This window comes from Chelonoidis abingdonii, chromosome 19, assembly GCF_003597395.2.
Source record: "Chelonoidis abingdonii isolate Lonesome George chromosome 19, CheloAbing_2.0, whole genome shotgun sequence".
In the NCBI taxonomy this organism is placed as follows: Eukaryota; Metazoa; Chordata; order Testudines; family Testudinidae; genus Chelonoidis; species Chelonoidis abingdonii.
This window is the reverse complement of record NC_133787.1, coordinates 6,438,864-6,459,330: the sequence shown is the minus strand read 5'-3', so window position 1 is coordinate 6,459,330 and position 20,467 is coordinate 6,438,864. Positions and strand designations below refer to the sequence as shown.

At 56.9% G+C, this 20,467-nt stretch overlaps 1 protein-coding gene across 3 annotated transcripts in view; it reads right to left on the bottom strand.

Moving 5' to 3' along the window:
* Nucleotides 1-20,467, bottom strand: part of DOK4 (docking protein 4) — a 41,514-nt gene that overhangs the window by 2,943 nt on the left and 18,104 nt on the right. For 2 of the 3 annotated variants that reach the window (XM_032784616.2, XM_075073713.1), the window contains exons 3-8: nucleotides 9,085-9,192; nucleotides 8,087-8,201; nucleotides 5,341-5,460; nucleotides 4,844-5,033; nucleotides 2,078-2,219; nucleotides 57-180 (exon numbers count right to left, since the gene is read on the bottom strand). In XM_032784616.2, the coding sequence (XP_032640507.1) occupies nucleotides 57-180; nucleotides 2,078-2,219; nucleotides 4,844-5,033; nucleotides 5,341-5,460; nucleotides 8,087-8,201; nucleotides 9,085-9,192 (799 nt within the window). The remainder of the gene's footprint in view (nucleotides 1-56; nucleotides 181-2,077; nucleotides 2,220-4,843; nucleotides 5,034-5,340; nucleotides 5,461-8,086; nucleotides 8,202-9,084; nucleotides 9,193-20,467) is intronic. The other variant, XM_075073714.1, reaches the window with a different exon arrangement.

Genomic DNA, 20,467 nt, shown 5'->3' with positions numbered 1-20,467 from the left:
CCCCTTCACTAGAGGCGGTTAGAGAAGCTCTGGGCTGGAATGATGGAGACACTCACCGGCGTAGCTGGAGGACTCAGCGATGTTCTGCGATCCGGTGATGTGGTGCCAATAGGCGCTCCGGGGCAGCATGGTGGTGGGCGTGCAGGGATAGGAGTAGTGTTCTGTGCCCTTGTTCAGCAGCTGGAGCAGAGAGACGGAAGGTGGTGGGGACTATTTTAAACATCAGCCTAGAAAATGTAGTTGCATTCAGCTCCACCGAGTCAAATACAATTATCGTCTGGCCAAGGTGGGATGAGCTGTCGGCCTGAGAACCCTCTAACAGCAGCCACCGGAGTCAGCGATTCTGAACTCTGTCATGTGGTTGGGCGTCGTTTTGTAATCCCAAGTGTGGCAGGTGACTGGGATCAGGCGAGATCAATTTCTCCATGTGTCACCTTTATTACTTGGGCTCAGAAACCTTGGGCAAAACAATGGTGCACCCGAAGCCCTCTGGATTCCTCAGTGTGGAAGGTCCCCCACTGTGCCACTGACCAGGAGCTGCCCAAGGTAAACCCATGCCCCAACCCCAATCCCCAGCCCTGAGCCCCTTCCTGCACCCAAGCCCCTCATCTCTAGCCCCACCCCAGAGCCTGCACCACCAGCCCAGAGCCTCTCCCACAGCCCAACCACCTGCCTCAACTCTGAGCCCCCCCAAACTCAGAGCCTCCTCCTGCACCCCAAAGCCCTCATCCTCAGCCCCAGCCCAGGGCCTGCACCTCCAGCCCAGAGCCCCACCCACACCCTGAACCTGTCATTCCCAGCCCCATCCTACAGCCCTCACCTTCGCACCCCAACCCTCTGCCCCAGCCCTGAGCCCTTCCCACACCCCAAACCCCTCTGCCCCAGCTCCGTTGGGTCGTGGACATCAACCATTTTCTTAAACTGGGTCGCCAGAAAAACAAGTTTGAAACCCACTGCTCTAGAAAGCACGTACAAGGTAATGTTACAGGGGGACCCTCACCCTTTTTGTTGTCCGAGCCTTGTGCACTCAATTTGTAGCTAATCATATATATAATCCTATGATCGACTAACTAGTGTATGCTGCTAGATTCAATTTGAAGTTACAGGTTTAAGGGGTAAAGAATAGGTAGGACCACACCACAGGGGGACAGGACTGGTCAGTGTGGATTAGGTATATAAGATAATGTGCTGCAGGCTTTAGGTCTGTAAGAGAGGTGACTTGGCCTGAAACAGGCTGACATGACTAGCTGAGCCAGGGAGAACGCTGTAGAGTGGAAGATGACAGTACGAGATGTTCTGGAAAACATGCCGCAGTGTACCAGGTACTACAGCAAAAAGCCGGAGAGTAACATTTCAAGGAATGCTGTACAGTAATAACCTCACGTTGCTATGGTAACTCACTGACAGAGACGTTAATGAGAAGAAGGGGAACTAGGTGGGTAGCCTGTGAGAAATGGAACAACTAAAATTCATGGGACGTGGAAAATAGGGGAAAGGGGGTGAAAGTCATGCAGATGCATGAGCGTAGTGGGCATACAAGAAACTCAGGATAAAAGGTATTGCCTAATCCAAGTGGACAGAGAAGCACACCCAGAAACACTGAACGAGATGGCCACCTGCCTGTTCATCTCCCCCATCTCGGTGTTTCCTTGGGGAAGAGAGTATGAAATCATTAATGCTGGCTAGCTTATGGGTTCTCTCCCCTCTCTGGATGCGTTGCAGTGTTTGTGGCTTTGTACATCTGCTTAATAAAACTCTTGATGACTTGTCAGCATATTACTTGGGGTCACCCTTCCTCGTGTGTGCCAAGCGTCTCCAATCCTCATGATCTTCCCGAGGGCGAGTCTCACCCAGCTAATTCTGACACGGTCGCCATTCGGGAGCTCAAACCCTTGGCAAAGGTCACTGTGGGCTCAGATACCACTCGTGATACCAAAGCATCTGTGTTATAAAGGCTACAAATCTGTATATTTTCCCCTGGACAACATGACTCCCCATCCTGTGCCCTGATTTCCTCCCCCATAAGCTACTGTGCTCGGAGCTGGTTCACTAAGGGGCCCCAGCCCCAGGTACTAACCCTGACGTTCTTCTCCATCTCCAGCAGGACCCTCTTGTGCTGTTCTGCGATAGCCAGGGTGGCGCTGTGCACCCGCTGGTAAATCTGTTCTCCCTCCTGGGTCTGGAAGGTGTAGAGTCCTTCCCCTGCGTCACACATCCTGCTGAGCGAGAGGACATCAATGTACAGTGTCTCCCACGGCGCTCAGATACGCTGCGCATGCTGCGCCCAGGCACACACTGACTAAGAGAAGACACACCACATCCACACTTACTGCCATTCACATGCTCCCCCTACACACACACTATTCCTACACCTCACACACGTGCCTGCTATGCATACATGCCCTCGGCTTGCACATCATATGCATTCACATAGAGACATTGGATCCACACTCACATGCCTCCGTGTGTACACACACACACACACACATATTACTTAGGCTCTTGCAGCGTTATCGCTGAATGACACTAGGCCAGAAGCAACCCGACCAGGGTTTGTTTAACAAAACAACGTGGCTACATCTTGGCAAGGGATCATTTTGTATTCACTAGCCTTTGGCCTATGGGAGGAGCACAGGTTTCGCTCTAGGGACAAAAGAACCAGTTTTCTACAGCATCTGAAAAAAATGTTGCATGGGACAGCACGCTCTCAGCCACCAACAGATATCCCTCCGCCTCCTACACCAACAGGAGAAAGAGAACAAACAGGCTCCCTGTTTCCAGTGATAAAACTATACTCCAGTAATTCAACAGAGAATTTAAGTCCTTCCCCACCTTTACAAATAAATAAATAAATTGCCAAACAGATTTCAGTTCAAGTTTGGTAAAATACATGAAAATTGGAAGTGGTAGAAATTACTTTAAAAATTTGACAATTTTTGCAGGATTTTTTTTTCCTTTTGCTGTTTTTTATTGGCTCTAAAATAATCTACTAAGATGTTCAGTTGTCTGAGTGTTTTGATGGCACCCGTCACCTGGGAACAGCAGTAATTACTTACTGACTCCCCGTAATAACCCATCTGCTTTGACGGGTGAGGTTGCTTTTGGCGAGGTGGTGCTGAGAGTCAGACCCTGGTATTAACTCCCCTCTGACCCAGAACATGGTGCCGGGAGCGGATCAAGGAGGGATACGAGAGGGACCACAATGTAGGAACATCAAAGCCAAGTTTAGATCACTCATTTCCCCCCATTACTCCGTCAAGTTTAGCCCTCAAGGTGGGCAGCTTGAGTCCAGCAGATGCAGGCTTTGAATGTAGCTACCTCATCCTAGCCAGGCTCTTGGGCCAGACTGGATATTGATTCGGCATGTCCGGCTGGAAACATGGTGGGTCTGATTTCCAGAGGGCCTCAGCCTTCCAGTTCTTGTTCAGCTGGGGATGTAGGTGCCTAGCACTAATGGAAGCCAGGCCTACATTTCCAGCAGTGGCTAGTGATTTGGGGTTCCCAGTTTGAGACACCTTAAAGGGGCCTGCTTTTCAGAGATGAGAGGATCAGCACTTTCTGAAACTCAGGTTCCACTATGGCAATGGTCCCCGCACTTTTTACGTCATGCCCCCTCTTACCCCTGTCCACGTCCGTCCCTCCCACAGCAGGGAGCGGGACCCCAGTCACAGGGCTGGGGCCAGATCTGGGTGGCACTCCCTCCCCGCCCCCCGAACATTCCTCTGCACCCCCCTAGGAGGGCACACCCCACAGTTTGGGGACCTCTGCTCTATGGCTTCTCAAGTTGGCCCTCCCCATAGTCACAGCCCCTTAGTGAGAGTCTCGTTCCCCAGGTACCTCTGATCTCTAAAACCCAGAGAAATCCTGATCTGGTGATCACCTTTTTAAACTAGTCCCGGTATAACACTGAAGCCAATTTTGCCAACTGGCCCACAAAACTCCATTCAGCCATAGGCCCCTGACACGATACCACAGCGGACTGGCACTGGTTTTAAGTCTCCGAATAAATAATCCGTTCCCTCTCAATTCTAAGGAATTGGGATCCACCCATGCTAGGGGACTAAGCGAGGTGCCCTGGAATAGCACGGTCTTATTCACAAAGCGGATGGGATGTTCCCCAAAGAATCACTGCCAGATTCTGCTGCCAAAGAAATAAGCATCTTTTTTCTTTCAGGCGCCAGTTCAAAGGCTCCAGGGCAGGGCAGACTGGAGAGGATGAGGGTTTTTCTCTCTCTATAAAAGCCTAGTGTGGTGAGTCAGCAGATGGGAAGGTCTAGTATGAAAGGGAAGCTCATGTTTCTTTCCTCTCTAGCAGGTAATTATCTCGAGTCCCTAATATAGTCAGGCCTGGCTGATCCAAGTTACTTTGCAAACGAAGTTGGCACAAACCTTCAAAGGGGGGGAACATGGGTGGTCAGGCAATTGCACTTCGACATCTGGAGACGCTGGTTCAAATCCTGTGACAAGTTGTAATTGACAAGCGTTCTTGTCACTATCCCTACTGCAAAAACCACCACTGCAGGATTCCTTCTCCTTTCCATTCTGGAGAGGCCCCAGGCTGGAACCGAGGTGCATCGGCAGAGCAGTGAGAGAATCCTAGCCCAGTTCCCGTCTCTCACCCTCCCTCACTTCCACAAGCACAATTATTACTTGTATTCACCCAGCGTGTCTATAGATGTCTCCAGCGGCTCAGGATCCTGGCCTGCCAGAGCTCGCCCCCCATCTGCAATTGGACCACACTGCCCCAGTACAGCCGCAGCACTGTAGCTCCCTGTCTGGTGCTCCCAGCAGGCCAGGCAGAGCTGCTGCACAGAGCGTGCAAAAGGAGAGAGGAGCGTCCTACCGGCCGGCCTCGAAGGTGAACCTGGTGGCATCGCGTCCGTAGCGGCGCAGTGAGCACAGGGGCCAGGAGATGAGCTTCACCCGGGGGTTGTGCATGTCCCAGAGGTAGATATTTTCGTGGGTGATCTGCAGTTTACACTCCCCGTACACGTCCAGGTTCGGGCAGGGCAGCAGGAACACGTTGAACCGATCTGCAGGTGTAGACAGGCAGCTGAAACCAAGGAAGGCACCATCCCTAACCCCCCCACCCTCTCAAAGGAGGCAAGTCCAGGCCCCCCATCCCATCCCCAAAGGGGGACGAGCCCAGGCCCCCTATCCCAGTGTGGATCCTCCACACACAACCCCCACTGCCATGGTGGGACAGAACCAGGCCCCCTCCCAATGCCCCCTCATACTCCTAAAGGAGGGGGGAGCCCAGCCTCCTGTCTCAGGGCGTTCCCTGTCCCAACTGCCTTCTGTTCCCCAGGGCAGCTTGCCAGGCGCCGCCAGCGCTCTCACCTGTCTGCTCACACTGCACCCCGGGAGCCAGGAGGTCGGGCTCTCCCAGGCTGATGTCGTTGAGATGTGCTCCTAGGCACTCGATGGACAAGGTCTTGTACCACTCCTCGGCCTCCAGCTCTGCAGAGAGCCAAGAGCTGCCCGTCAGCCCCTGCCCCCACAGCGTCCTTCAGCTCCCCCAGCACAAGCCAGCTGGGGAACGCCCCGTTACACAGGATCCTCCTCCCCGAAGACAGGCCCTGCACTATGGTCACACCTTGCCGCATGTGTCCTGCTGGCCGGAACAGAAATGCACCGCGGGGACGTCCCAGCTTCTAAGGCCAATGTGATCATCCAGTCCGGCCTGCATAACCAGGACCACTGGACTCCCCTGAATGAATTTCTGGTTGATCTAGGGCATCTGTTAGAAAACCAGCCAATCTTGATTTAAAAATGGCCAGTGCTGGAGAATCCACCACGAGCCCCGGTGAGTTGTTAATACTCTCCCTGTTAAAACATGACACTTTAAGCCTGAATTTGTCTAGCATTAACTTCCACCCATTGGGTCTTGTTATACCTGTGTCTGCTAGATCAATGGGCCACCTCTTATCTAATCTGTTCATCCCGGAGCACCCCCCAAGCCAACCCAGGGCTCAGCCTGCACCGCCAGAGCCCCATGCTCGACAGACTGAGCTGCCCAGGCTGCTGACGACCGCCCCCTTGCCCTTCTCTAGCCCCGTTCATCACAAAGCATCCCAAGTGCTGTATGATGGGCCAGTTCCTGGAGTCCATGCTGAGGAGACTCTTCCTTTGTCCTCACAGGCACTTGGTGCCCAGTGAGCATTTTGCCATAGGAAAGGCTAATGAGGGAGTCCAGATTGTGGCCCAGTCCATACAGTAAAGAGATCACTTGCCCACCAGTGAAATGCAGCCACCTCTGGGGCGGAACACAGCAGACATTCTGCACCGGCAATACTACAGAGTATTTTTTAGCCAGTGTAGCGGAAAATTACTTCTCCAGTGGAAAATTCAGGGGAGATTTTGGGTTAGCAGAAACTACTCCAGCTTGAATTTGACGGTGACCCCAGAGTTAACACCCTTCCTCATGCGATCTCCAATAACGACAAGTGTCAGCACCGGGGGGGTTACACCTTATTCCCAACACAGTGCCCCATGGCAAAGACTACAGTTTTTTCACGGATAATTTCAATCAATGTCATGGCAGAGGTGCCACAAACAAGGCCATGTCACAGAAAGGGGGAGGGGGGCGAGGGGCTGGGAGGAGGGCTGGAGAGCGATCCCACCCCATGCTAACTCCACAGCAGCAGCTCCTGTCCTGCGGGGGGCGCCAGCTCCCTGCCCTGAACATTTTGACCTGTGCACACAGCACCTCTAAGGGTTTGGTGCATCCACCCCTCCAGAGATGGAGGTGAAGAGCCAGGTTTGACTGGCGTTGCCACCTAGCGAATGGGGCCGCCACGCCTCGGGTTTGGCACATCTCCCCCTACGAGGAGCCACCACCATGCGGGCCAGGTCGCAACGCCCAGAGCGGAGAGGAGCTGCCCTTGCAGGGCTCACCGACTTCAATCAAAGTCACGGTTACGGGGAACACTGGGACCTCCAGGCTAGGACGGTAGCTGGGCCGGGGCGTTGGCTCAGCACTGACTCAGCGGGAAGAGCACCACCTATCCCGCCGCCAGCACCTGGGAGTCTCCCAATCCTGCCTCGCCTTTGGGGAGTGAAGAGGCTCCCAACAGCGGTGTGGAGCTGTAAACCGGAGCAGCACAACGCCTCTGAAGGAGCTCTCCCGCCTTCCCCCGGCCAGGCCAGGGCGTCAGGATCCAGGATCTCAAAGTGCTGTACCCACACTGACTGACTGACCCCCGCAGTCCCCATACGAGGGGTGGGCTGATCTCCCTCAAGCCCCCCGGCAAGCCGCAGCTGGCTGGCTCCTAGTCCTGCAGGCAGCTTCCCGCATTGGGTGGCAGGCTGGAACTCCTGAGCCAGCTTCCTTGGCATTCAAAAGGAAGGGATTTAATTAACGAAGGAAAATTAATCCTGCAATCAGCACAGTCGCCCCGGGGTTATTTCTGCTGATTCCGACTCTGTCCTTATATTGCCCCCACGTTTTCACTGTGCACCAGATTTTGGATCAGAAACAGACCGTTTCAGCAGCTGGCTAGGGATGGCTGGGCCCCCCAGAAAGGCGAGGGAGGGGATTAGGTCTGTGGGGTAAACGTATTAGAGGGTGTTGCTGCTAAAAATGACCAGTTAACAATGTAGCTATTTAAATGGTCATCTTTATCCCGTGGAGGTGACTCTGAGCCTTAAAGAAGAGGTGAGGGGATTGCACCCAGCCAGCTGCGAGTTCAGGCTCTCTGCAGACTCAGGCGGATGCCAGCCAGTCAGGCACGTTTTAAAGCTGCCTTTGCAGCCACAAGGCCTGGGACTATTGTGTTCATCAGTGAAAGTGGCAATTCTACACCACACTGCCTTGGCAGTCACAGGGGCCTCGCTGCACAGACAGGGCGACAGGCACCGTGGGCCACATTCTCCAAAGGGCTCCACACCCTTCTGAAAGCCTGGCCTGGCGAGATGGAGTGACCTGTCCACCATTACAGAGGGAATCAGAGGCAGAGTTGGGAGGAGAGCCCAGGCATCCTGGCTGCCAGTCCCAATCTCTACGCATGCTTCCTCTGGCCTTTCCCCAGCCCAGCAGCTCGCGACCATGCCAGCTCCAAGCCAAAACCCACACACATCCTCCTACCCGAGTCGCAGGTGAAGGTCCTGGCCGAGTCGTCGGTGAAGATGATGGCCACGGCCTGCCTCTTCGTCTCTTTGGGCAATCGCGTGATGCACTTCACATTGCTGATCTCTGTGACCTGCACAGGGAGACGTGTTCCTGAGCTGCTGCCATCTGCGTTCCGCACCCCACCCATCCCCTCCTTTTCTGCACCGAGTAACGGGGCTCCCTCAAAGTCTCCCCTCCTCCGCCCGGCTCCTCTTGGTTTCTCCACCACTCGACACAAGATATTCAGGGGGAGCCACTACCTTCCTGAGGGAGAACCGCAGGGGACTTAGCATGGGGGGCACAGAAAGCCACGTGAGAACCTGTATTTCAAGGGAAGAGTCCCACAGCTATCTGAGATCAATTGCAACAAGAAAACATCTGGCCAGAAAACGGTTCTCCTGAGGAACCCAGGCTGGGGAAGGAGAAGCGTAAGCTCATTGGGGCATAGGCAGGTAAAGGGCCATGACACTTGGATCCTGCATAGCCTAATATACCCTGCATACCCCATAACAATCACCCTGCCTGAGGAATTCTTCACCGCAATGTACTTTTGACCAGGCCCCATAAGAATCACTGCAACATGTGGGGAGGGAGTGCTGGCTATGGGGGAGCGCCCAGTTGCTTCAGTCCCACCCAGTTGCTTCAGTCCCACCCAGCAGGAGTCAGTGTGGGGAAGGGGGTAAGAACGCTGGCTGGGGCAGGAGCTGCTCCGGTCCCACCCAGCAGGAGTCACTGTGGGGAAGGGGGTAAGAGCGCTGGCTGGGGCGGGAGCTGCTCCGGTCCCACCCAGCAGGAGTCACTGTGGGGAAGGAGGTAAGAGCGCTGGCTGGGGCGTGAGCTGCTCCGGTCCCACCCAGCAGGAGTCGCTGTGGGGAAAGGGGTAAGAGCGCTGGCTGGGGGTGAGAGCTCTGCCTCGGTAATTTATTCAGCTGCGTCAGAGCAAAGGGGCAGCAGATAAGCAGAGACTGTCCAACCTTTGGGCATCCACGCAGGCACACTGACTTCTCGTCCGGATACTTCTCTAGCCGCTGGGGCCCTTTACTGGAGGATTTCCTGAACACCAGCCAGCACCTCCGATAGATCTGCCAGAGAGACACCAACACAGAGGCTGCAGCATGGACCGAGCATCCCTGCATTTGAACAGGGACATCTTGCGGGGGGGCATTTTTCCCAGTGATCAAACACCTCCTGACTGGGGTTCTCCTGTCCCCACGAACAGCATTCAACATGGAGCAAAGAGGTGCTGAGTGTCGCTTACCCTTTGCTGACCCTGCCCGGGGGAACTGCTGAAGAACGGGCAGCAGTGGGTTATGGTTAAGCCCTAAACTTGTGCAATGACCAAACCTCATTTCTAGCAAAATCCAGGGGAAACCTCTTGCAGTGAATCCCCGTTTGCTTCCTATCACGGGTCACTCCAGCTTCTTCTAGGCCAAGCGGAGCCAAGGAGCTGTGAGCGTTATGGCTACATCTGTGGGAATCTGAACAAGTAACTGGGCTCTGAAACTGCAGGGCCTGGGGCCCTAGACAAGACAGTCAGATCGATCAATCGATCCAGTGAGAAAGGACCAGACATCACTTCACAGCTGCCTGTTTTATGGAGCCGTGTGATGCAGACTAGACCCTGGACTGTAGGGAACAGCCCCACAGGACAGGAGCAGCAGACGATCCCTCAAAGTGGGGGAGCCAACAGCGCCCGAACCATGGCCCCGCCCCTTCTCATTGAGGCCCCGCCCTCGCACCACGCCTTCTCCCCAAGACCCCACCCCCTGCTCGCTCCTCTCTGTCCCGTACCTCCCATCACTCGCCCTTATGGTCGGTAAAAAGTGGCATGGCCATGAAAGGGTCGCACACTCGGTTGCTTTCGCAGGCCGAGCTGTACGCCCAACATGACAGCCACTGCCTGTGATAGGTGCAGGCAGCAGCAGGGGGCACCAGAGAGGTGCCCCTGCCTGCAACATCAAACTGGCGCCCTGTGGGCCTGACTCTCCTTCCGCTCACACCAGTGGAAATCATGTTTTCACGTCTGCTCACTTTCACCAACATCAGCAGAGTTCTTCCCGCTAACGCCCAGAACAGCCCTCCAAGTTCTGGAGCTGGGCCGATGCAGCGTTCAGCAGTTACCGCGTTCCAGACAAAGACAGACGAACAGAAACATCAGGCTGAGTCTCGACTGGACACGATCTAGGCTGGACATTAGCAGCAGGTTCCCCTGCGTATAGGTTTGCTTGATGGTGAGAGCTCCCTTGAAAGGAGAGTCTGCCCCACATGCTGGCTGTGGAAATCACTTACTGGTGACCAGCGGTTCTCAAACTTTAGCAGCCACAGGACCCCCATTTTGATTTAAAATTTTCCAGGGACCCCCAAGCCCCTCCGCTCAGCCCTTACTCCGCCCCCTTCCCTAAGACCCCGCACCTGCCCCACTCCTTCTCTGAGGCCATTCCTCCCGCTCACTCCACCCCCCATCTCTCCATCCCTCCCTCTCCCCCACCCTTGCTCAATTTCACCAGGCTGGGGCAGGGAGTTTGTGTGCAGAAGGGGGTACGGGTTCTGGGAGGGAGTTTGTGTGCGAGGGAGGTGCAGGCTCTAGGCTGGGCTTGAGGTGCAGGCTCTGGGAGGGACTTTGGGTATGGGAGGGGGTGCGGGCTGTAGGCTGGACAGGGGGTTGGGGTGCAGGAGGGGGTGCAGGCTCTGGAAGGAAGTTTGGGTGCAGGAGGGGGTTTGGGGTGCAGACTCTGGGAGGGAGTTTGGGTGTGGGAGGGGTGCAGGCTCTGGGAGTTTGGGTGCAGGGTGCTAGCTCTGGGCTGGGGCAGGGGTGCGGGAGTGGGTGAGGGGTCCAGGCTCCAGTTGGGTGGGTCCCAAAGCAACTGGCACATCCTTCTGGCAAAGGTTCCTAGGCAGGGAGGGCCAGGGGGGTCTCCACACGCTGCCCCTTCCTGCAGGCACCACCCCCACAGCTCCCGCTGGCCACAGCTCCCTGACAATGGGAGCTGCAGAGTCTGCGCTTGGCGGTGGGGGCAGTGCGTGGAGACACCCAGCTCCCCCCTAGGGGCTGCAGAGATGTGCTGGGTGCTTCTGGGAGCAGCACAGAGCCAAGGCAGGTAAAAAACCTGCATTAGCCCCACTGCACTGCCCGACTTTTCGCATGGAGTAGGCGCTGGGGGGAGGAGTTGAGGGAGGGCAGGGGAGGAGTTGATCAATGGGGACGCAGACCACCTGGGGTACCCTCTGGGACCCTCAGGGCTTCACGGACCCCAGCTTGAGAAATGCTGCTGTAGATGGTAGCTGGGGCCCTACCAAATTCAGTCCATTTTGGTCAATTTCATGTTCAGAGGATTTTAAAAATTGTAAATTTCACGGTTTCAGATATTTAAATCTGAAATGTCACAGGTGGAAATTGTGGGGGTCCCAACCCACAGGGGGCTGAAGGGGGGGGTCACAAGGCTATTGTAGGGAGCAGGGTATTACCACTCCCACTTCTGTGTGCTGCTGGCAGCAGGGCTGCCTTCAGAGGTGCACTCCCAGCCAGCAGCTGCAGAGCTTCTTGCAGCCCGAGGAGGCTGCCAGAGATGGGACTGACCTGGCCCCAGGAGTGGCCCCTGCAGGGGAAGAGGAAGTCTGGTCCCTCCCCAGCCCAGCTGGGACTAGTACCTGGAACCCTGCGCATGGTAAGAGCCCCCAGCCCTCCCCGTCCCTTACACTAGCCAGATTTCACAGGGGAGAACAGATTTCATGGTCTGTGGCGCATTTTTCATAGCCGTGAATTTGATAAGTCCTAACAGAAGCACATGGCCTCTTTTCATCCCATCCGGGAGCCCCTATGAAACACCTTCTCAGGAGAGATCAGAGCCACCTGCCCATAAGTTCACGCGGCAAGACAGGAAGCCCCTCAACCCAACCCCAATCCAGAGGCTCTCTCTTAAGCTCTAACACCAGCCCCGCCCTCCTCTCCTGACACTCTGGTACACAGAGAATCTAACCCCAGCTCAAAGAAGCAAGACTGAGTGGCTACAGCAGGGCTCTGGCAGCCAGGCGCCACAGCTTCCAGTCTTGAATCAGGTCACTAACTTACTATGTCAACTTCAACGAGTTCCTTAGAGCCTGATTTTCAAGCCGCCGACCTTCCATCGACCTCAGCAGGTGCTCAATAGCTTAGACAATACAGACTCTTTGGGCCTCAGTTGCCCCATCTCTCAAACGGGGAGAGCACCACCCACTTTTGCAAAGCCCTTGAAGATGCAGGGCAGCAGGCTCCTGGTGAAGCCACACCCACCTCTAGCATTTCACGTGTGAACTGAACTCCGCGCAGGCCGGCTCCAAGACGATTCACTTTGATTTCACTGCCCGGCCCATTAGAACATCACCGCAACTGGTGCTGTTCATGCAGCAGCCGGGCACCATAATGCAATTTTCCTTCTTCTTGGCTCTCGTCTCATTCCCAGGGATCCTGGAACCTTTTTCTTCTCACTCCAGGCTTTCAAACGAGAAATCCCAGCAGCTGGATGGCAAGGCCTTGCAGCTGAATTCCCGCAGAGGTCAGAGCTGTGTGCACTCATTGTAGAAGCCAGCAGCCAGGGGGATTTGGTTACTCTCTCGAGTCTACCCAGAACAGGGGTATCTGCCTTGCCCCAGGACTCGTAGCTCAGCCTGCCAGAGTCATCTCAGCGACAGGACACTACGCTGTACATGGAGCAGGGGATCAACGGGGTTTGGATCCAGGCCCCCAAACCGCAGCTTGGCCACGGAGTGGGGTAATGCTGGGCACAGCCCAGGGAAGGGAGAGTGGGCAGAGCTGGCGGCAGCAGCTGGGTAGGGTCAAGATGGCACGGTGCTCCCAGATGGGTTAGGGAGATAGCAAGGAGGTGATTGTCAGTCAGGCCCTGGGTGAGGCTGCTCTGGCAGGTGGGAACAGAGCAGGAAGCAGAGGCAGCACCCAGATGGAGGATGGCATGGTGGGGCGTGCAAGGTGTAACAAAGCCACGGCGACCTCGAACCTGCCCCGTGTCACTCTCCTGCCCCCCGCGAGGTTCTGCTGAGCAGCTGTGGGCAGAGAGGGCAGAACTAACTCCAAGAGGATCTCCACTAGCTGTTAGCAGTGCATGGCCTATGAGACAACACAGCACAAAGCATGGACTGCTCCAGCCAGGGGGTCCCCAGGCCAGCATGTCAAGGCAGGAAACAATGGCAAGGTAAGGACAGGATGGGCAGTGCTCGGCCGCACCCACTCCTGGTATCCCGGATGCCAGGGGGGCCCCCACCCCTTTCCCACCTGCTCGCACTGCATGCACAGTCTCATGCCTACACTCTCCCGCAGCGTCTCCCCTTCCCCCAACATCTTCTCATCTCTGCAGCCCCACTGGATCACCACCTTGTCTCTTCGTCGCCCCTTGTGAGCGTGCTGGGCTGCCATTCCTCAGGGTGATTAATTCATTTGCACCCGCAGCTAGGCCAGCCCTCTGCCAGTCACAGTGCACGGCCCTGACCTGATAAAGCATCGGGTGCCCCAAGCACGGCAGCCCAACCCAGGAGCTATGGCCCAGTGTTATGGAGGGCAAGCCGAGAACGAGAGACGATCGTGGGCCCCGGACAGCAAAGGGCAGAGCCAGCAGCTGGTACGTGCCGCTCAGTGTTTGCAAAGTAACCACTGCGCGAGCGAGGAATCACCCCGCACAGCGCCAAGGGGAAGGACCTGGTGTCAGCACGCTGGGAAACTACGTCTTACAGCTCCACGGCCACGCCCAGCGCCCCTTACCGGCCAGGAGCCGGAGTCTGCTCCCACGGACCCAATTTACATGCCGGTGCATAACGACCCTGGCCCCTACGGAGTGACTCTCCCCTTACACCCCGACATGTAACCGCCCAGGCCCCCACCGAGTGACTCCCCACTTACACCTCACGCGTAACCACCCTGGCCCCTACAGAGTGACTCCCCACTTACACCTTACGCGTAACTGCCCCGGCCCCCACAGAGTGACTCCTCATTTACACCCCGACACGTAACCGCCCCGGCCCCCGCAGAGTGACTCATTTACACCCCAACATGTAACCACCCCGGCCCCCGCAGAGTGACTCCCCACTTACACCTCACGCATAACCATCCTGGCCCCCGCGGAGTGACTCCCCACTTACACCTCATGCGTAACCGCTCCGGCCCATACGGAGTGACTCCCCACTTACACCCCAGCACGTAACCGCCCTGACCCCCACGGATTGACTCCCCACTTACACCTCACGCTTAACCGCCCCGGCCCCTGGGAAGTGACTCCCCACTTACACCTCATGCGTAACCGCCCCCGCCCCCACGGAGTGACTCCTCATTTACACCCTGACACGTAACCACTCTGGCCCCCACCAAGTGACTCCTCCCTTACACCCCGACGCATAACCGCCCTGGCCCCCGTGGAGTGACTCCCCACTTACACCTCACGCGAAACCGCCCTGGCCCCTGTGAAGTGACTCCCCCCTTACACCCTGACACATAACCACCCTGGCCCCCACCAAGTGACTCCCCCCTTACACCCTGGCGCGTAACTGCCCTGGCCCCTACGGAGTGACTCCCCACTTACACCTCACATGTAACCGCCCCGTCCTCCACAGAGTGACTCCCCACTTACACCTCAGGCGTAACTGCCCTGGCCCCCGCAGAGTGACTCCCCACTTACACCCCGACGCATAACCGCCCTGGCCCCCGTGGAGTGACTCCCCACTTACACCTCACGCATAACCGCCCTGGCCCCTACAGAGTGACTCCCCATTTTCACCCCAGCGTGTAACCACCCTGGCCCGCGCAGAGTGACTCCCCACTTACACCTCATGCGTAACCGCCCTGGCCCCCACGGAATGACTCCACACCTACACCCCGATGTGTAATCACCCTGGCCCCCACAGAGTGACTTCCCATTTACACCCCGGTGTGTAACCGCTCTGGTCCCCACGGAGTGACTCCACACTTACACTCCGGTGCGTAACCGCCCTGGCCCCTACATAGTGACTCCCTGTCATCGCAGATAGCACAGGTGCAAACCGCTCCCCAGCCAGGATGCAGGGCTAGGGGGACCGGACGGCCCCGACGCCTGCAGCCCCAGGAGGCCGCTTCTCCACCGTCCTGCCCTGACGCCGTCATCACAGATAGCGCGGATGCAACCCGCTCCCCAGCCAGGATTCAGGGCCGGGGGCGGAATGGACGGCTCTGACGCCTGCAGCCCCAGGAGGCCGCTGAAGCAGAGGGATGGCACAGAAACCAAAGCAGCCACCGCTGCTCATGGTGCTCATCCAAATGCTGGGGGCATTCAAAAATACTGATCTGCTTGTTAAGCAGAGAGCCTGCGCCACGGCCAGTCGAGTTCACACGGGCCCCAAGAATCCTGTAGCTGGCAGCAGAGGTTGATGGTGGCTGCCAACTCAACCATCTGCTGGCTGGGAGCACCCTGTTCAAATTCAGCCACCCAGCCGAGCTGCAGTTGGGACAGGTTCCCCTGCCTTTGGTAGGGTGGTTCCCCTGGGCGCTACCAAGTCATCCCGCCAGGAAGCGCTCAGCCCTGGGACCCACCCAGAAGCTTCTGATGTTTTTCACCCTTGCAGTGGATTAAACTGCACTTTTGCTGAGGTGGGAGGGGAGGTATTTAAAATTCCCAGGAAGGTTCTCCCCCACGTCCCTCCTCACCCTGTTCCAAAAGACAATACTAATGAATCCATCGGCATTTCCCACAGGAGGGCAGGATCAGCGTCCCCATTTTACAGATGGGAAAATTGAGGCACAGGGAGACAAAGCAACTTGCCTGAGGTGCTCGAATAGAACCCAGCTCTCCCAAGCCCAAGCCCATGCGCAAGGCCCCGCCTGCCTCCCTCGAGCCAGGCTCTGTGCTCCAATAGCCACGTCCTGGAGAGAATGGTCAGGAACAATGCGCAACCGTTTCTAGTCTCCGTCTACGCCATGGGGCTGCATCCTTGGGGTTTATGGGGGTGAGAGCCTGTGTGTAACTGCAGAACGAAATGCTGCCTTCCCCCTTCTCCCCCGGCCAAAACAAGCGTAGTCCGTGCCAGTTGGGCAGGGGCTGCGTCCCACCAGTTACAGCTTCCACCGAGCAGCTAGGCCCAAGCGGCTTGTGTTTCAGCCCAGACCGTAAACTCACCGGTAGAGATGGTTAAAATCCCAGCGGCACAGCACCCAGCCAGTGCCTGGGCGTCTCCAGACAGGCCGACGGGGCAAAGCTCGTCCTTTGCTGTGCCCCACGGGTCCCTCCCCCGGCTGCACCGGCTGCTCACCTGACAGCGCCGCCATTGTAACGTCCCCGCCGGCTCCCAAAGCACCGCAGCCAATGTATGGAGCTGGCACGGGAGGAGGGGACAGGGAGCGCCAGTCTTGGCACCAGTGCAGCAGCAAAGGGGTTAACGCCAGGGGCATTTTGAAGGGACATTCCCAGCCCACTGAGAGGAACAGGCGAGGTTCCCTTGTCACCAGCTGCCACCTATGACAGTTTCTCCCCTAGCGAGAAAGGCGCCCCACCAACAGCCAGCACTGCACACCGTCACAGCAGCCTGCCTCTGAGGATCTCAACGCGCGGTATGAACGTGAGGAGACCTCACTAGCCTCAGTTCACAGAGGGGAAACTGAGCCACAGCAAGGGGCAGAGATGCACGCAAGGAGCCAAGAACATAACCCAGGAGTCCTGGACCACAAAGGTTGGTGGGGTTTAATGACACATTCTCTACGACGCACAGGAAGGTGGAAGATGCTCGCCATGCCCACGAACGCCTGTTGTCTCAGCTCGGAACGGACATTCCTCTACACCGCCATTGTCTCTCCCCCATCGCGCTGCGCCCTCACCCGCTTCTCACCTGGCAGAACCACGCACAGCAGCCGAGCTGGGCTCTAACCAGTCACGGCAGCTCAGAGCCGCCTGCTCTGCCTTTCTGCTGAAGCCGAACATGGCACATCTCGAGGCTCTTCCAGTGCCAAGTGACTGCTCCTTCTTCACTTCCTGTCCCGAACTGTAGTGGAGTGATTAGCGATCTCAGCCCAGGACCAAGGAATCAGCAACACCCAAGCCATGGTCCCTGCTCTGACCCTCCCATGCCTCAGTTTCCCTGGGGGATACCACCACTCAGGGGGTGGTAGGATTTAACTCATTAGTGTCTGTCGAGCACTCTGGGCAGAAGGTGCTACAATAAGAAATCCAGTTAGTCTAGATGCCAGTGACCGTGGGTGGGCAGACTGAGGGGCTATTGTGGTCTGGCTCCTCTCTGGAGGGTAAATGGGCAGCAGGTACCTCCCTGCCTGCGCCAGCGTCTGCCCTAGTCCCAGCAGAGTCCCAGGACTCGCCCTGCAGGCTAATCTGGATTTGTGGGGAGTGGAGGATTTACAGCTTCTCCTGCCCCACCCCCTGCTCCCCTGGGGTGCTCAAGCCCCCATTAATTGCAGCGCGTCGGTCCGCTTAATGATGGCAGCCGGACGCACGGCCAGTGTCTGCCTGACTGCGCGGTGCTCCCCTGGGTGGGGCACACACCTGCCTCCTACCGCCTAGCCACAGGCCCCTTCGCTGCTTTACCCCTCAGGCCCCAGCAGCCCCCCTCCTGGTCCTCTCCCTGCAGCAGTTCGACCCCTACTCCCTCCTTCCTGATGGTTTCAGGGGAGCTGCCCCCTTTTCCCCCCTTTCGTCTCCCTGCCAGCCCTCAGCATCACTTCTCTCCCAGCCATTCACCTTCCCGTTCCTGCCCCCCTACCCTGCCTCTGTTCTCTGTAATTCGCATGAAATTAACTGGCTCCCGCTCTGCTCCCTGGCTGCTGGAGGAAAGGAGATGAACTGGCCCTTCCCTGCTCTGCTGCTGAGCCAGAAGGTTGGTTGGTCTGTCTGCCCACAGAGCTAGTCCCAGGGACTGCACCCTGGCACCCACTGCCCGCTCTCAGCACCAGCTGCTGGGCCAGGGCCAGAGCCAGGCCAGACTGCGGCGAGCTTCCCCCCCAGCAGTGCCCCGCCAGAGCCAGGCCAGACTGCAGCGAGCTTCCCCCCAGCAGTGCCCTGACGGAGCCAGGCCAGACTGCAGCGAGCTTCCCCCCAGCAGTGCCCATCCAGAGCCAGGCCAGACTGCAGCGAGCTTCCCCCCAACAGTGCCCATCCAGAGCCAGGCCAGACTGCTGCGAGCTTCCCCCCAACAGTGCCCCGCCGGAGCCAGGCCAGATTGCAGTGAGCTTCCCCCCAGCAGTGCCCATCCAGAGCCAGGCCAGACTGCAGCGAGCTTCCCCCCAGCAGTGCCCTGCCGGAGCCAGGCCAGACTGCAGCAAGCTTCCCCCCAGCAGTTCCCGCCAGTGCCGGGCCAGACTGCAGCGAGCTTCCTCCCAGCAGTGCCCTGCTGGAGCCAGGCCAGACTGCAGCAAGCTTCCTCCCAGCAGTGCCCTGCTGGAGCCAGGCCAGACTGCAGCGAGCTTCCCCCTAGCAGTGCCCATCCAGAGCCAGGCCAGACTGCAGCGAGCTTCCCCCTTGCAGTGCCCATCCAGAGCCAGGCCAGACTGCAGCAAGCTTCCTCCCAGCAGCGTCCCGCCAGAGCCGCCAGACTGTGCTGATCACATCTCTTCACGAGTTTGTTTCGTATAACCAGACTTGCTCTGCACCCGTGTGGGAGAGAGCACGGTGCGAATCCCTGCCCAGGCCCGCCTCCCGCAAATCTCCTGCTGCTCTTAAGAAAACATCCTTACTGAGCTGTCTGGGAGAATTAGCCCCCGATGCAGATTTCAGAGCCCGTGACACTCACAGCCAGTGACGCTCCGAGAGCCAATTTGCAGAGGGGGCTGGTCTAGGGAACGCGGACTTCCCACGACCGCAGCGCTCCGAATGGGCCCAGTCCTGCAGTCCTCCACACACAGAGCGCCGGCTTACAGGATCCAGGCCTGACTGTTTCTTGCCTCCAAGGTGGGTGTGTCTGCAGCACCTGGGGAACTGGAGCGCCCCTGACGGAACGGAAGCTCCTTTCAGGGAGTCCCTGACAAGCAGCAGATGGGCCGGGCTCAGTGTCAGATTGAGGCTCACATTGAGGCTACAGAGATGACGACGATACCAGAGGCTTCTGCGAGTGGGATGCTAATCTAGGACTGGACACCGCTGGCCCCAGCCCCGCAGAGCTAAGTGCCTCACAGACACCAATCAATGTGCCCATTTTACAGATGGGGAACCAAGGGCCAGATTAAGTGACAACGCAAGGAACTGATCCCATATGTCCTGTGCCGGTCATTTTCCCTGGCCCTGGCTAGAGCCAACCGCATTGTCCTGCCACATCCAACAGGCTCCTCTCAGCTTTTTATTTTAAAGGAGAATAAATAAATAATCAGGAACAAATTAAAACGAAGACTCCACAAGAGAGAGCACAGTGTGTGCGTCGTGCCGCAGCTGCCTCCATGGTCAGCACGCGTAGGAATTTAAAGGGGCAGTACTCACAAAGCAAAGGCACTGCAGTTTTGCAGCTCCATGCACCACAGATGGCTTCAATGAGAGCAGGAGCCGGCTGTCTGTGCCAGCCTGGGTGCCTGAGACAGAGGCCCAGTGAGGGTTCGCTCCTTTGCATCAGCAACTTGTCAGGCCGGGCATACTCACTACACCTAACACGCTGTGGTCATGATATATATCCCAAAAGTGGCATGTCATACGTCACTGGAAAACTAATCACTCACTGATCATTAATATTCTCGCACGATATATGTACAGTAAACCCCCAAAGGACCTCAGAGATACATGCTGCAAAGATGTCCTTAAAACGTATTTGGCCTAAGCTGCGCCTGTCGCAGACAAAGGAACGTGTTCCACCTGCTTGAAAGCATCTCTGATGTAAATTAGGCAACGTGACCAGAGACAACGGAAGGTCCATTTAGATAAATGGTGAAGAAAGGCATCCGCCGAGCAAGTAGGGGAGACAGCCTCAGGGGGTTGGAACCTCAAATGAGCAGCAATTGAAGCAACTGACTGTATAAGATGTTACGGTCTTAGAGCCGCGAAGGGAGTGAGGTCTTCTATAAAAGCCTGTGACACACTGCTGATTCTCACTGTAAAATGCAGACACTAACACTGTAGGAGAATTTATGGATCCTCACTGATATACTGTGCTTTAAAGTCTGAGACCAAACAAAGGGAGAAACAGGTTCTCCCCCAGACAGGAGGGGTGGCCACTGTTTACCTGTCTCCAGTGTAAATTAAGCAGCCTGGAATCAAAACGGCAGAAGTCCCTTTGCACACGCATCAGCAGGAGGATGGGACATCCACAAGAAAGGAAGAGCAGCAGGAAGCTTGAAGAATGAACTTTGGGGTGATACAAGGGGAGCAAAAAGACACTGGGGGGGGGCGTCTAGTGCTTGGGGGATTCCAGAGGCCAGAG